We start from the raw sequence: 17814 nt of genomic DNA, 5'->3' as shown, positions 1-17814 counted from the left end.
AAAGGGAACCTTCAGCCATACAGGCATTTTTAAAACATGGGAATTCAGGAGAATGGAGATGAAAAACACCATACAATCAACGGCAGAGCTGTTAGGGAAAAACAACACCAGGTTTTTTGGGGGGGGGGGGGGGGAGCTGACAATTTAACCTCCCAGTTTAAAACTTTTTTCATAAGGAAAGGGTATGGGCTTAAGTAAATGTAGAGGCTCCAAAGTGGCATCTTGAACTGCAGCAATTCTTGATCATGTACTGCTGCATTTTAACAAAAATTATGTTTTAAAATATTAAGTACAGCAGTTCTGCCCAAATGGCTCCTGCTTGCTTCAGACGTAATTATCTTTCTATTAGATTTTTATTCCACTCTTCCTCTGAGGAGCTCAGAGCTGTATATGTTAGGGTTCCCAGGTCCCAGTGGTGGTTTCCCTGCTTTTAGGGGCCTGGATCCACCACCAGCCGCTGGCCAGTGGGGCAAACCCCACCCCCAAACAGGGACATTGCCATGCGATGTCCCCGATGCAATGACTTCACCCAGAAGTGATGTCATCACATCACCAACATCAGGGGGTGACACTCTAGTTTCTGGGCAAACTCTATGGTTTTGAAGGCTTTACTCCAGAAGCACAGCCTTTTATCCATGCCACACGTTATCACCACAAGGAGAAAAAAAAATCTGGATTGAAAAAAATAAAAGCCAATATCCTGAGCATGCCAAATTCCAAACTAGGTACTATTCTGTTTACACAGTGAACCTATAAAAACCTGAAATAAATGCACATGCTGGATTACGGCAGTAGAATGGCAGGGTACAACCCCTTTACTGTTAAACAGCATTTATAGGCTAAATTAACAGTCTTTCAGGAAAACAATTCCACCACTTAAAACACACCTGCAAATATATATCCCGAAGCGCATCCCTTAGTTCTCATCAAATTCCTTTCTTTTCATTTCCAACTTCACTGCTGGGCCTTACCTGTCAAGGAGAAGTTCCAGTACCTCTTTTGTAGAGGCAAATCCCCTGTAGGTCGACAGAAAAATGCTGATGTAGGTAAAGTCATTGTCCCCAAAAGCTGTCAGCAAGTTCTCCACAAGCTTCTCTAGGGTACCAGCTTTTATTGTCCGGATCTTACATGTCTCGTACTGGCTGACAGTATGCCCTGGGGGCAGTTGGTCCCCTTCAACCTGTGCAAATAGCAAGAAAAACAGGATGGAAATTAATTTCCCCAAACAGTGAGAGAGAGAGAGATTGCACTGCAACTGAAGACAATTTTAAGGCATGTGGCACACCTTTACTGATGAATGAAAGCAGGTGTTCCTCCCTAAGATACCTAAATGGAAGATCACCCAAGAACCCTATCAAAGCCACTCCAGGCTCATCAGAGGAAAGGTAACAAAGGTAACAAATACATGGAAGATCTGCTGATATGACACTTCAGTGTAATACGATATTTATACCCTGAATGTTCTGAACAAAAGGCAGAACATTATCAAAAACAGCAGTCCCATGTCTAGTTCCCCCTCCTCTCCCCCAAAACACATAATAATTAAAGATGTCATGGTATAGGTTGGATATAGAGTACCGCCAATAGAGTTAAGCTGGCTCAGTTGGACTTTTCCACCTACCTTCCCTTGCTGCCGCCCACTGAGCACCCCCCCCCCCCCGGTGTTCTGCTTCTGGAAGTCAACAGACCCTTAGGAACAGGATGGGAGCAACTCAGTTAAAACTGCTCTCTCCTCCCCCACCAACAGAAGTTCCTTTGCGGAAGGGAGGAGCTAGTATGAGATTGTGACTGAGCGTCAGGTGTGCACGCAGGAAGTTCCAGGTTCAATCCCCAGAATCTCTAGTTAAAGGGATCAGGTAGCAGGTGATGTGAGAGATGTCAGCCTGAGACCTGGGAAAGCCACTGTCCGTCTGACTCTGTCTAAGGCAGCATCGTGTGGCTCTTACTCCATAAATTATTCCACCTCACAGCAAACCATGGTGTGGAGCAGGGATAGGGAAATACACGATGATGTGATTATGTCAGAGCACACAAATCATCAGTGCACATTACAGGGGAGAGGAGGGGAAGCTAAACCTAGAACTCCCATTCTTGGCAGTGGCCCCATGATCTCGGAATCTAATTCTGCTCAAAGTCTAGTATAAACATTTGTCTTCAGCAAGCAAGCGGGACTGTCAGGAACCTTCCGCAACAAGCCAGAAAATGAAAGATGAAGCCAAAATCAACACAGGCAACATAAGCTTGATACAAAATGTGTCTAAAACAGGATGATATTGAAAGTGCCCAGCTGTAAGGCTAAGGAGATATGAACTGTTCAGTTTCTGGATGGGATACCACCTGCAAGCCTGAGACATCAAGGTAACAAATAATTAGTCATGTTAATGTTCAGTCCAGATGCCCCAGCTGCAGTGCACCTTTATTAACTGGATTTCTCCCAGCTCACACCAAATACAGATTTTTCGTTAACTTCTTGTTTTTATAAGTTTCAGCCTGCATAGATGCTGATGCAAAAGTTACAGCACTCGTTGGAACGAGCGTCCTGGACTTCAGTGGGTTTGAAGGAGACCCTTGTAGCGTTGATATTTTTATCATGGGGGATATATAAAATGAATCCATTTCAGCAGATACAGGCACTTGTGAAGAAACTGGTGCCACTGACCTGCCAAGGCCTAGGGCTGTAAGAAGCCCATTGCTTAGTCACCCAAGGCTACTAAGAATCTCCTCTAGGTGACCCGACCAGTCATAAAAGCCTCCCTAATATTTGTTCTCCCCCTCCCCCCTTTTATTTTCTTTTAGGCTAAATATGACTAAGAGACCTAGTGTAAGACCTAGTAGACAGAACACGGAATTTTTTCTCCGGAGCCAAGCATCCCACAAAAAAATTCCCAAGGGAACAGAACTGTGGGACCTACGAATGTGTAGGTTTGCACGAGAGACAGAGAGAGAGAACATGGTTGTATGCATTTGTGTGACTGTGTCAAAGACAGCAAGTGTCAAAACGTGTGCCAATTTACAGGGAAACTGATCTTGTATAATCACGAATGGGCCAAACCACATGGGCAGCCATTCACACAAACGGCCAGCCTTGTAAGCTAGCTCTCCATGCGATTTAGCTTTCCAGCAGTGTAGTTATTACCACAGAGGTAATGAATGAACCAGCCCCCTGGGTGTGAGAGTGGGAAGCTGAAAACAAAAGGGGGGGGGAGAGAAAGAGGATGCCAGAGAGAATAAGGATTCAGAAGTCATGGGCAGTGTGGGGAGGGGGGCAACGATCCATCTGTGATTATTACTTTTTTTTTTCCAGTCTGCACTTCTGACTATATCGAGTTACATTTAATTACCAGATATATACCATTTGGAATAGGATGCACACATGTCCATCTCTTTTATCAGTGAGGGGTTACACAAAGGAAAAGCATTATCAGGCTACATTTTTCAGCGATGAAGTCTATATGACACCAGTGATCTCCCAAGAGGAGCTCCGTTGCTTACATCACTTGCATTTAGACTGGGAAACAGCCGAAGTGAATATGCTATAGAAAGTAATTCAAGGATGGGCTCAATGACCTCATTATACTTCTCCAATTTCTGTTACACTATCAAGATGGAACGACAGATATTCAGGCCTTTTTTTTCCCTTTCTTCTGCTGCTGCGAAGTATCGACACTGTACAGATCTTTCTCTGTCAAGACAGCAAAGCTTTGATGCATCACATCATCCACTGTCCCGGAGGTTCTTCCCACCCTGGCATTATCTGCTTCTGTTTCACTAACTGCGCCACGCCCACAGCAATTATAGCACAACATTGCCGCTACTCGCTGCTCCTCCTTCCTTGGCTATCTTCTCTTGCTACTAAGATTTTGCACCCTTGCTACAAAGATTTGTATTACCAAGATTTTGCATACATGCCTTTTGTAGTGTATTCAGAAGCTGCCATGAATACCTAAGATGTATTGTGAAACACCTCATTGGGAAGCTATGTTAAGCTTCGTCTTGGACAGGGATTGAAGCCCAAGACTAATGTGACCAATCAGGTTCGAATTGTATGTAAGCGGGAACAACGCTGATTGGTCCTTATGCGCTCAACCTGATAGGTTGACATCTGTACAGTAGGTGTGGCTACATTAGCCGGGAATTGTTTAAATACCGGACAGCTACAATGGACAAGCTGTTCGGGCTATCAGATGTTGTACCGTGTTGGAGAAGTGTTCGTGATCGGGAATAAACTTGAGTTTTTGCTGAAATCACTCTCCAACTATTTGTTAAGCGCTGGACTTAACACCTTTTTTGTCATACTGTTCCAATTCACAGCCCCGAACCTGCCCCTCATTCTATAATGTCATAGCACACAGGTTTCAGGTTGCATGCCCCGAACCCTTCAGTGCACAGGGAGAAGGAGCTTAAAACATGAAACTATGCAAACATGTGCATATGGGAGGGCCTGTGTCCTGTAGATACCCAAGGGCATATGGGTGTGCGTATGCAGCTGGAGCAGAAGTCAGGCTTTTCTTATTTTATACAAAAGATTTTATAAGAAAGATTTTTTTTCAGTTAGATTTTTCTCCTCAGAAGAATGATGGTACATGACTTCTTGCAGCACAGACTATATTGCTCTTGACAGATTATTCTTATTTTTAAAAAAACTGTCATCATAAAGTACAATGAGTCTGACACAAAAGAAGAATATGAACTTCTAATTTTTTTTGCTTAGAGATGCTAAAGTTTTTTTGTTTTTGTTTCTCAACTTCAGTTCTATAAATGAACAACAGTGAAACAACACTGTTAATGAATGAACATTATTGAAGAACTAGAAAAGTAATGAGTTTATAAATGCATGGTTATTGTGTTTGTTTGCTTTAACTTGCAAGGGTTTATTTCTATGTTTCATTTCTGAATGTATGCAGCAGTGAAATCCTTCAGGTGGGTAAAAAAAAATGGGGGGAGGGGCCTCCTATTCACTTTTTAAAATTTTCTTACTTATTTGCCAGCTACCAGTATCATTTCCCTAACCTTTAAACCAAGTATTTCCTGATTTCATTTCCTCTATGCAATTGCTGGCCCTGATCTCGATAGCTCAGGCTACCCTGATCTTGTCTAGAGTTGCCAACTCCGGGCTGGGAAATACCTGGAGATTGGGGGGGGGGGAGGTGCCTGAAGAGAGCAGGGTTTGGGAAAGGGAGGGATTTCAACGGGGTACAATGACACAGAGTCCACCTTCCAAAGCAGCCATTTTCTCCAGGTGAACTAATCTCTTTCACCTGGAGATCAATTGTAATTTCACTCAGATCTTCAGTCACCACTTGGAGGTTAGCAACCCTAAGTCACATCTCAAAAGCTAAGCAGGGCCTGCCCTTGTGAGCATTTGGATGGGAGACCACCAAGGAAGTCTAGGGTCCCTACACAGAGGCAGGCACTGGCAAACCACCTCTGAACTTCTCTTGCCTTGAAAATCTCATGGGGTCGTCACAAGTCAGCTGTGATTTGACAGTTAAAAAAAAAGAAACTGCAGATCTTACAAAATAGTGGGTGGGGAAAGACTGTGCTGAAGACAGTTTTAAATATCAGCACAACCAGGAAGTGGCAGGCCATGATCAACCTAACTGTTCTCCCTGGCAGGTGTATCCAGGGCTTTTTTTGTAGAAAAAGCCCAGAAGGAACTCATTAGCATAATAGACCACACCCAATAGCAGAAACTCATTAGCATATTGGGCCACATCCCTGACAGCACCACTCATTAGCATATTAGGCCACACCCACATGTTACCACAAGTGTGGTCATCCAGCCACACCAACCTTTTGCTTCTTATTCTGTTTACCTTGTTTGTTGTCAAAACCCAGAGCTTTTTTTGTAGCAGGAACTTCTTTGCATGTTAGGCCAAACATCCCTAATGTAGCCAATCCTAATGAGTTTCTGCTGTTGGGTGTGGCCTATTATGCTAATGAATTCCTGCTGGGCGTGGCCAACTCAGGAGCCAGCCGGAACTCCGTTCCTGTGTGTTCCTGCCCAAAAATAGCCCTGGGTGTATCAATACTGTTTTTGCCATTCCACAGTAGACCAGGCTAATTCCTGCAGTTCCATTCAAAGGTGAAATTGATTGGAGGAGGGATCTAAGATCTGCTATGGAACCAGAAGTCCAGGTTGTCAAGCTTCCTTCCCCTTAGAGGTTTTCCAGAAAAAATGCAGGGCATCTTGACTTTCAGGCAGGTGAATGCTTGGAACAATCCACAGATTTCCTGCCAGAACAATTAGATAATGCTATTGCTATCCTCTTGCTAAAAACTCTGCTACTAATTTTAAACCAAGGCTATATTAAGAAAACACTGCCCCTCTGTGTTTCCAAAAATATGCTTTATCCAGGCTTGCACAACAACATGACCTAACAAACAAAAAGCAGCCCACCAGCTACATTGTTTTATGCCTTTCCAGGTGCTTAACAACACCCCAGTTTTTTTGTTCCAGCCTCAATCAAGAAACAACATTTTATCAAGCCTCTGCTGGACCCCGTTCAGTTTGTGGGTGGGTCATCACATGTTGTGCAGGCCATATTTAGATTGTTCCTCTGTTTATGATTTGTTATGCATATCTCCAACTCACTCATCTCTTGGTGCAAGTCAAAGCCAGAATTTGGTTTTGACAGGCAAAAGTCATCTTAAAATGCACTTGGTGCAAATCAAAGCCAGAATTTGGTTTTGACAGGCAAAAGTCATCTTAAAGTGCACTTACCTTTATATCTGAATAGTTTATGAGCTTAATGTCTATCCCGCCGCTTCCCAAGGACACACAGAATCTAGCATTGCTCAAGCTCCATAGAGCAACTGAAAGCTTTCTGCTAAATTGTGCCTCAGGACATGTAATTCCTTAGGATGCATACTGATTTCATTACTGCCAGTCATAGACCACTTTGAGGTTCAGGGGTTAGATGTAGAATGTGGGAACAAATGTAGAAGAGAGAAATACTAAGGTAACTCACTCTTAGTTAGATTTGAGAAATCCATCACTCTTTGCCTGAAATGCCTCCTGGCCTCATTACCAGCAGCAAAGGGGGGGGGGGGATTCAAAATGATGGCAGTGTCCACTAAAAACTTAGTAATGCACAGGCACTGCCACTAATGCTACAGGACCTAGCAGAAATAAAAACACAGAAAGAACAAAATACACTGTCCAGTTAAAATTACCCCCATGCCTACTTAACCCTGGCCATTCGACACCGAGTCAAAAGCAAAGTTCTACAGCTCTTCCAGAACAGGGGTTCTCAACATTTTCAGCATGGTGACCCACAAGTTCAAATTTACTTGGTATGGAGACCCATCCAGGGCTGGCCCAAGGTTTTTTGGTGCCCTAGGCAAGCTATGACTTTGGCACCCATCTGCTTTAGCATTCCATGTTCTACAGTGGCTAATCAGATGTTTTTGAGAAGCCAACAAACATCACACAAAGGGTGTAGCTAGCTGCCCCCACTCTGAACCTGAAGAAAGTGGCATTCTGACATGCAGGGCCTTTGCACCCACTCTCTATTACTCTCTGTAAGATTCTCACTCTAGTGAACCTCAGGACACATTTTAACATTTTAATTGATCAACAGGTATGTGCAGTGAAGAGAAAAATGGAAGGTACTGTTTCCAGGGTCAGATCTTGGCTTCAAAGATACAAAAGAAAGAAATGGAAAGAGCACAGCCGGCCACTTGTAGAGGCTTTGCATCCCACTTTGGGGTCCTGGCCGACAGGCTGTTCCAGAACATATCCAGGCCTGGCTTTTGATTTTTGGAGCTCTGTGATAGTTCAGCAGCCTCCCAGAACGCCTCTCTACCTGCATGCATACACAAAAGGAAAAAAGTTGATCGGCCACTCGCCCTTACACGCTAGGGATCATTTTAAGGAACGTATTATTTTTGCTTGTGTTATTTCAGCCATTCTGCCTTGAAGTCTTTAAAGAGACTTGGCAGGCCCCCAGTCAATAGCACCGATTTAAAGAATAAGTCATTGAGGGCTGAGTTAGCACGCTAACAGGAAACAGCTCAATCTGGATTCAATCAGAGACCATCTCTTTTCTGACATGATCAAGATCCTTGAAAAGCGAGAAGAAATTCTGGGCTTGGTTTCTGGCCAGCTATCCGCCTACAAGAAAACCTGACGGGAAATTTTCTATAGGTAGCGCATGAGGGATTAAAGGCACGTGATATAATTAAAGTCAGAAAAGGCCATATCTAGGAACTCTCCAAGTTGTGTTTTTTTTAAATTATCTTCCTACATGTACTTTCACATTTTAGGTAAAGGTTCCCTTGCTCGAAAGCCAGTCGAATCCGACTCTAGGGTTGCGGTGCTCATCTCCGTTTCAAAGCCGAAGAGCCAGCGCTGTCCAAAGACAATTCCGTAGTCATGTGGCCGGCATGACTAAACACCAAGGCGCACGGAACGCTGCTACCTTCCCACCGAAGTGGTACCTATTTATCTACTTGCAATTTCTTGCTTTCGAACTGCTAGGTTGGCAGGAGCTGGAACTAGAGATGGGAGCTCACTCCGTCATGCGGCACCCGGGTCTCGAACTGCTGAACTACTGACCTTTCACAGCCTGCAGTTCATCGTCTTAACCACTTGAGCCACTGCAGTTCATTTTACAACTAGTTTAAACACGGATTGCTATGGGATTGTGCCCTTCACCAATGTGAGCTACTGCAATGACACTTCCAAACTGATTTAGTTAATGCAACAAGTAGCAGTTTCAAGTGGGGGAATGAGGACTGCCAGCTCCAGGTTGGGAAACTCCTGGAGATTTGGAGGTGGAGCCTGGGGAGGCCAGGGACCTAAGTGGGGTATAATGCCATAGAGTCCATCCTCCAAAGCAGCCATTTTCTCCAGGGGGACTGATCTGTGTAGTCTGGAGAAGAGCTGTAATTCCGGGGGATCCCCAGGTCCCTTCTGAGGGCTGGCATCCTTACCTCAATGCCTGCCATCACTCATTCCTTCTCTCTTCCAAAGTACTTGGGCTAATGGAAGGGGACAGCGAGAGGCAACCTGGAGCAGTAAAGATGTGCACACTTGGAGGATTGCAGTATGTTCCAGTCTGCCCCACTGCAGAGGATTCCAGGATGAATTCTCACAGGTTGGGCCCTCAGCACCAGTAGGGTTGCCAGCTCTGGGTTGGGAAATACCTGGAGATTTTGGTTTTTTGGGGGGGGAGCCTGAGGAGGGTGGGGTTTGGGGAGGGGAAGGATTTTATTGGGCTATAATGCCATAGTTTCCACCTTCCGAAGTGGCCATTTTCTCCAGGTGACCAGATCTCTGTTGCCTGGAGATCCGTTGTAAGTGGGAGATCTCCAGTCACCACCTGGAGACTGGCAACCCTAGGCAACAGATTAAAAGCAGCATGGGAGAGCAACACGGCCTACCTGAAGTGAGAACAGGTTCCAGAGTCCTCTGTGACACTTTCTAACTTTGCTTATTCTACCCCACTCCCAGACCCCTCTCTCGAACAGGAACTGGATGAGTGGTTATATATTATAGTCTTAATATCCCTGATCCTTGGATTTTTAAAAGGTGGCAACCACTTGTACCCCCCACCCACTTCTAAATGGCCCTTGGCACCTTAGAAAAAAATGGATCACATATGCCAAGAGCCTTGCGACAAGGGAAGGGCTGCACATTAAGAAGAAAACATAGGAGTCCTCGGAATGTGTTTTTCTTATGTTGGCGTGGAGGCTGGGCAGCACATGTAGGAGACAACTGGCAGATTGAAGGCTGGGCTTACTTCCGGTTCTGAAACTCAGCTAGGGGGGGAATGGTCTCAGGAGACACTCTGTAAGGATCCTCCCCTGCAAATAATTCTCTATCCCCCAATGCCACATTATCTGAGCAAATACAGATTTGGAAACATGTGTCTGCCAGGATTATCTGAATTTCCTCCCTGCCTTTCCCAGTCAAACAAACCTGAGGTGATGTTATTTATTAAATGTAAGCGAGCAAATAGCTTCCCTGCTAGATCAGAAATCCCAACACCAGATGAAAGTACTTAAAAAAAAATACTGAGATATATCAGTGGCGTTCCATAAACAGAAACAGAACATTTCAGTTGAGAACCCAGCAGGCCTTATCACCCCACTGCGCACTCTTGAGGGATCAAGATGTTTTTTAAATTCTTCACTGATTTCGGCTGCTTCCATATGGAGGTTTCCCTCTTCTGCTCTGCTGCTTTTTTGTAGCATTCACACAAAACCATGCTCTCATTGTGCTCATATCAACTTTTCTCCACCCACAGTATGCTTTCCTCACTCCTGCTCCACTCCTATCTTTTGGGGAAGAGCACAGACCAAGTGTGCTTATCATGCCGACTAGACAGGAAGGTGTGCATGTCCCAACTACATTGGTGCCACTTTCCTTGTGCAAGCCCCCTCCTGCCTGCCATTTTTCGCACCATGCTCCAGAAGGCTGGGGGGGCCCCCTAAAAAAATAGGTAATTGCTACACTGCCCTGCCATTTATTGATGTTTTTAAAGGCCTGCACAAAAGCCCTCCAGAAGCACAGTGAGGGGGGAATGTAGGGAAGTTACAGCTGATGGAGGAAAGTGCACAGAAAATTCCTGTTTGGAAGCTCCACTGCCAGCATGCATGCTTCTGAATTTGCATCGGCAATGATGCAAAATGCAAAATCCTCCCACTGTGGCTGCAGCCCCAGAGAGGGATTTATACAATATTTGTGCAAGCCCTCAAAATCCATACCCTCTGTTTTCTTACCTCATATTGACATCCACTGAGATTCTAAGGGTATCTTCTCAACACCACTTCATGCACACTAATTATTCTGAAATACTTTTAACGACATACTGAATCTTGAAAAGATGGTAAAAGCATGGATTTCGTATGCTTTTTAAAATATGCAGGAAAAATCTCAAGGATCTAAAATGCTGATTCCTTCCCTGCCCCTCCGCACTAAGCTACAATTTGATGCTGGCTTCTAAAACTTTTATGCTAATGCCTAAGAATCTGAAACATGTTCCAGTCCTGCCTTTCACGTTACTAAACTAAAATGGACTGCATATGGAGCTTTACATGCACTATCTACTTATTTATACTCACTAACACTTGCTTCTTATTTTCCATCCTTGCATGTATCTCCTTCTCTCATTCAAATTCTCTCATATTCACCTCCCTGCCACATCTCAGTTAAACATGAGAGACAAAACTGTGGGCCTTGGTAATAAAGCCCCCAGACCTAAAATATTGATTATTTGCCCATATACAGTTATGATAGTTGAACAAAGTTTGAGTCCAGTGGAGCACATTTAAGACCAACAAAGTTTTATTCAAGGTATAAGCTTTCGTGTGTATGTACACTTCTTCAGATACACGAAGGCTTATACCTTGAATAAAACTTTGTTGGCCTTAAATGTGCTCCACTGGACTCGAACTTTGTTCGGCTGCTTCAGACCGACACATGGCTACCCCACCTGAACTTATGACAGTCATCTGTCAGACTATAAAGAAACTCTCTAGTAAAGCTTCACTGAGCGCTCGTCTGGAGCCAGTTCTGAACTTGCCACAGGTAACCAAGTTAGTACCTGTTTACAAGCCTCGTTGCACCTTTGGACATACTTCTCTACCCATGACCAAAGTGGCAGCACTGGCTGTGGAAGTGATTGGTGTATGAAATTTTTTATTTATTTATTTATTTATTTATTTAATTTATTTTTGGGATTTCTATCCCGCCCTACCCAATGGCTCAGGGCGGCTAACAACAATATAAAGCATAAAAACAATAAAACAATAGTATAAATAGTTAAAATTCGGTGCTATAAATCTACATACAGTCTACACTCTACACAATACGCAGCGACAAGCGATTCTTCACAGCAGCATTCTGCACTAGCTGCAGCTTCCGGATCTGCGACAAAGGCAGCCCCAAGTAGAGAGCGTTACAGTGGTCCAGCCTCGAGGTGACCGTCGCATGGATCACCGTGGCCAGGTCCTCACGGTCGAGGTAGGGGACCAACTGCCGGGCCAGCCGAAGATGATAAAAGGCTGACTTAGCAGTGGCCGCCACCTGGGCCTCCATTGTTAGTGAGGAGTCCAGGAGCACACCCAAACTCCTAACCTCCCGCACGGGCACCAATGGTACTCCGCCGAAGATCGGGAGAGGGTGCCCTAACTCTCGGCCGATCCGACACAGGCCCAGGACCTCCGTCTTTGCCGGGTTTAATTTCAACCGACTCAGTCTGAGCCAACCAGCCACGGCCTGCAACGCCCGCGCTAGGTCATCGGGACTGGAGTCCGACTGGCCGCCCAACATCAGGTAGAGCTGGGTGTCATCAGCATACTGGTGACACCCCAGCCCACACCTCCGGGCAATCTGGGCGAGGGGGCGCATGTAGTTGTTAAACAACATCGGGGACAACACGGCTCCCTGAGGCACTCCACATTCAAGGGGGTGCCTTCGGGACCGCTGGTCCCCCACTGCCACCCTCTGTCCCCGACCTTGGAGAAAAGAGGTAAGCCATTGAAGGGCAAGCCCCTGAACCCCCACGTCGGCAAGGCGGTGGGCCAGCAACTGGTGGTCGACCATGTCGAACGCAGCCGACAGGTCCAACAACACCAGCGCCGCCACGCCACCTCGATCTAGATGCCTACGGAGATCGTCCGTCAGTGCGACCAGTACCGTCTCCGTCCCATGGCCCGGGCGGAACCCGGACTGGAAGGGATCGAGGATGGAAGCCTCATCCAGGTAGCCCTGTAACTGTGACGCCACCGCCCTCTCGATGAGTTTGCCTAAATAAGGCAAATTGGAAACCGGCCGATAGTTGGCCAATTCGGCCGGATCCAGGGATGGTTTTTTCAAGAGAGGGCGGACCATCGCTTCCTTGAGTGCACCAGGGAACTGTCCCTCCATGAGGGACTTGTTGACAATCTCCCATAGTGCACCTCGTAGCCCCTCGTGGCCAGCTTTAATCAGCCAGGAGGGACACGGATCAAGGTCACATGTGGTTGGGCGCACAGATACGAACAACCTGTCAGCTTCCTCCAGACTGAGTGGGTCAAAACACACTAAACCCGGCCCCAAAGACGTGCAAGGGGCCTCAAGTTCCCTAACTGTATCAATTGTGGCAGGGAGATCACGGCGGAGTGTCAAGACTTTATCTGCAAAATAGCTCGCAAAAGCCTCGCAGCCTATATCCAATTCCCTAACGTTTTTCCTGCCCTGAGGCAGAGCTGTCAAAGACCGAATCACTCTAAATAACTGTGCCGGGCGTGAGCTAGCAGATGCAATCGAGGTCGCATAGAACTCCCTCTTTGCGGCCTTGACTGTCATCCCGTAGGATCTCATAAGCGTCCTATAGGATGTTCTGGACACCTCGTCGCGAGCGCGACGCCGCCGTCTCTCTAGCCGTCTCAGTTCTCGCTTCAGCGAGCGCAACTCCTGGGTATACCAGGGCGCTCGCCTATCGCGGGTGCGGAGAAATAAGCCTAGTATAAAATGGAGGAGTGGGAAATGATGTCAGCCACTTTGGATCCCCAGTCAGGAGAAAAGCAGAGTCTAAATGTAAATAAATATATGCCACCTAGGTACTTCTTATGGATATAGCTAGCCCACTTTTTGCTTTTTGAACTTTGACACATTCTGTACCAGAATTTCAATGGCAAAAAAACAAGGAACACCTGACTGTACATTGCGCTTATTCATTTAAAGGTCCAGATTCAAAGCCATGAGCTTGGTCCAAGTTCAAAATGTAGAAAGGCAAACTGGCTCTTACAGTGGAATGGCCTGCCCCTTGAACTGCGTTGGTGCAATCACGGTGAGCAAAGGGCAGATCTGCACTTTATAAGCATACTTATATGGTCATGTTTCTCCATAATATGCATGGAAGCAGAGATCAGGAATGGATCAGATCCTCCTTTTGCCTTCCATCTCTATCAGGGAAAAACTTATCTATTCACTGCATGCACACCATCCACACCTGAAAGCACCATGTATCTATTTTGCCATTTGACTTTTCCTTACACACAAACCCACAAAATAGAGTGACAGTGCCATAGCAACCCACTGACTTCAATAGACTTAGGATAGTGTAGTCTTTCCTCCAAGGACCTGAGAGTGGTGTTCATGGATTTTCTGTCCTCCTCCACGATCCTGACACTTTGACCAATTCCACAAAAGCAGTTGTTCCGCCCTCTGTCTCCCGTTCCCCCCCCCCCTGTACTGCTCAATTTCTCACTATTTGTTGCGCAGCTGCATTTTGACCCGCATCTCCCCCTGATTTCCCCCGCGTCTTCTTGATCCTTATTTTTTTTAGGATCAAGAAGACGCAGGGGAAATTGGGGGGAGATGTGGGTCAAAATGCAGCTACGCAATAAATAGTGGGAAACTGAGTAGTACAACCAGGGGAAATGGGAGACTGAGGGTGGAACAACTGCTTTTGCGGAATCAGTCTTCATGACTGGTCCACAGATTCAAGGTGAGCTTCATGGCTGAATGAGATTTGGACCCCAATCTCCCTGCCACAAGTCCAGCCCACTAACTGCAGCACCACAGTGGTTCTTAATGAGATCAGTAGAAAAGAGAAACGTCTGTCGGCCACCTTTACGCCATTCAGAAGTTCCTGAGATGAGAAAAGAATCCCAGATAGCTGAATCAACTGCAGCCAATTCACAAATTCACCATTTAATGGCTACAATTATCATATAGCTGAATGTACAAGCTAGCACTAACATCAAATAAATTTAATGTATTTGCACTACAAATTTATATCAGTTATATACCATTTAAAGGTTCATGGCTTCCCTCAGGGAAACCTGGGGTTTATTTATAAGGATGCCAATAATTCTGCTTGAGATCCCTATCTTCCGTCTCCAAGAATTACAAAAATCACCATGTTTCCCCGTGAGGTAACATTTAAATCACTTTTAGTCTGTTGTGTAGATTTCCCCCTAGATAATTCTATTATTATTAGAGTTTTGCGACCCACTATTAAGCAGCCACTCCAGGAAAGTAAAACTTCTCCCTTACCATTATTTTAAAGAAAATAAACCAAGGAGCACTTGGATACCTAGAGTTTTAGCAGATTTGAAACCAAGGTACACAGTCCGCTCCTTATTCCATTTCACTCTATTTGGCATTAAAAGGTGACATCACAGTTACAAGATCTGATAACTGCATTTTTCCATCTCACTGATGCCATTAGAGTTGTACGGGTTTTGTTCATTTCCCCCTTTTGTTGTTTAAAAAAAAAACATTCATTTTTATTCTATTTATTATTGCATTCATTTGTTCTCATTAATTCCCTCTGTGAATGATGCCAGCCCCCCATCCTCATTCACCCTCATGGCTGCCTGGTCCCCACCCCACCCCGAACCTGGTACTGAAAGCAGCATCAGCACAGTTTATGTGTAAGCTGGGAGAGCAAGAGAGAAGGCAGTGAAAGTGGAGAAAAAGAGGAAGAGATCGAGATGCAGGATGAGAGGAGCACGAAAAGAGAACCAGGGATGGGAACCTATCATCTATCCATAACAACGACCAATCTAAAAACAGCATTCATTCTTTGGCTGCTCTTCCCATTTGGTTTTGTTGTCCAAACGAATGGAATGAATGTAACTTCTTTCCAGTTCTTTTCTTTTCCCTTCATTCATCTGGAAAAGAATGTACATCCCTAATTGTCATCTGTTCTCCATTAGGGCAGCTCACACCCTGGAATTTTATTCCATGTAAACTACAGTTTGATGGGAAGTCTTTTGCTTCAGAAAATAATACCCTGCAGAGAACTGTTTCCTGTGCCCCTTTGCGGGATTCCTAGTAACCAGGATGCCCACGTTTGAGGAAGGCTGCTTTCCTCAATATCATCTTGTCTGCTTTGACTCTTGTTCCAATTTTCCACATTTCTGGCTATGGTAACAAATCTAACAAGGCTTCCAAGGGCCCGTTCTTCCCAAGACAAGAACAAAAGGAGCTTTATGAGTTCATTTATATTCTAACAGAACTTGGGCTCTCCATTCATTTCGAAGCCTCTTTTCTTTTGATTTCCCTCCATACCTCAGCCTACTTAACACTACAGACAAGTCATCCTTACCGCTTTTTCTAAATCATGTCTAAAGGAATTTTATAGCTACAGTGATTTATATCTTGGACCTGAAAGAAGCCATATGTAAAATAGGACAACTAACATACGGGGCATTTTCTCAACTTTCTTTTGATGTTATAGCAACTCAAGCTTTCTTCAGATCCAATGAAGGAAAAGCTGCCACCATTCATGGTTACTTTTGCAAGCCTAATGAATATATATATATAAAAGAGCATGAAGGCAATTTAAGATAGCCAGAGATTTCACAGATTTGTTTTAAATAACAGATGTTAGGCACTGAAGCCTTTTATAATCTCAATGGAGCTTCTGCATGGATGAGCACATGGCCACAGATGTTGACAAGGAAAACTGACAAGGAAAGCTTTCTGGAGTGCTGTAAATTGTACTGACAGCTTCAACATATCCCTTTCTGTCACTGTCATCCTGTGATTTGCAGGTTTGGTTTACTGCCTCTTTGCTTCTCAGCTATCTGGAGCTTCAAGAAGGGGGGGGGGACCAGGAAACATATTGTCTTTGAGAACATCAGAAAGTGTTAACTGATTTATTAAGTTTCTATTCCATTCTTCCTCCAAAGAGCTCAGAGCGGCAGACATAATTCTCTCCTTCTCACAGCACCTATATCGTCACAGATTGGGCCGGAAAGAGAAGGACAGGATCTTTGTCAATCAAAATATCTGTATCTTAACTTTCACACTGACCAGAGTGGTTCAAGATAGCTCACCCCCCCCAAAAAAAAGTGAGTTTCATGGCTGAGTAAACATTTGAACCTGAGGCACCCCAGTCCTAACACAAACCAGGCCACTACATTACTGTGAAGTTACATCACTTCTGGGCATTACTCTAGGAATCCCTCCCAAATCCTTATGGTAAAAACCATAGAGACTATGGGGATTCCTAGAGTGCAATTTGAAAGTTATGGCACTTCAGATGTTACTACACCCACTCCTCCCACAAACATCAGTGGTGGTGGGAGTAGGACTGCAGTGGTGGGAGAACGCCCACTGGAGGCAGGCACTTGGTAAACCTAATCCGACACCTCACATAAATTAGGAACTAAATGAAATGCCATTCCTGGGTTTGCACCATTTTAAAGAGTTCCCAGTTGTGCTGGGCACTTGGTAAGCCTAATCCGACACCTCACATAAATTAGGAACTAATTGAAATGCCATTCCTGGGTTTGCACCATTTTAAAGAGTTCCCAGTTGTGCTGTAGGGGTCTGATTCTGGTACGCCACAGGGCCGTTTTTCTGACGTGAAACAGAACAGAGAGGTGTGGGGGCAAATAAGCCTCCCAGCACTGTTTCAGGTCAGAAAAATGGCACCAGGGGGGATCAGGCCCACATAACACACCACAATTTAAAAGCATGCCCTGTCAGGCACTGTTCTCTGTCAGAAGCTCTGTGTCTCCCGACGAACACAGTTCTCTTGCTTAGCTCCTGAGTGTGGGACAAAGGTTTCCCTCAGTGGCTGTTGTGAGGACTCATAGGGTTGCCAGTTCCAGGTAAGGAAGCCAGTTTATGGAAGCCAGAGTTTGGGGAGGGGAGAGAGGAGGCCTCAGCTTAATAGAATGCCATAGAGACCACCAGCCAAAGCATTCTAGCTTCTCCCTCAGTGGCTCTTGGTAGGCAACCAAGCTTGGTTCTGCCAGTAAAGAGACAAAGGAACAAAACCCTTTCTACGCTCTGTGAAAAACTCATTGGGCCCAGTCCTGAGTATGGTTGCCAGCTCCAGGCTTGGAAATTACTGCTGCCCC

At 45.2% G+C, this 17814-nt stretch overlaps 1 protein-coding gene across 1 annotated transcript in view; it reads right to left on the bottom strand.

The window, feature by feature from the left end:
- RGL1 (ral guanine nucleotide dissociation stimulator-like 1) overlaps positions 1–17814 on the bottom strand; it is a 113573-nt gene that overhangs the window by 61028 nt on the left and 34731 nt on the right. Inside the window, exon 3 of the mRNA XM_015419648.1 lies at positions 972–1180. Coding sequence (XP_015275134.1) covers positions 972–1180 — 209 coding nt within the window. The remainder of the gene's footprint in view (positions 1–971; positions 1181–17814) is intronic.

This window comes from Gekko japonicus, unplaced genomic scaffold (genome assembly GCF_001447785.1).
Source record: "Gekko japonicus isolate JY-2015 unplaced genomic scaffold, Gekko_japonicus_V1.1 scaffold1248, whole genome shotgun sequence".
In the NCBI taxonomy this organism is placed as follows: Eukaryota; Metazoa; Chordata; class Lepidosauria; order Squamata; family Gekkonidae; genus Gekko; species Gekko japonicus.
This window is presented reverse-complemented; position numbering and strand designations above follow the sequence as displayed.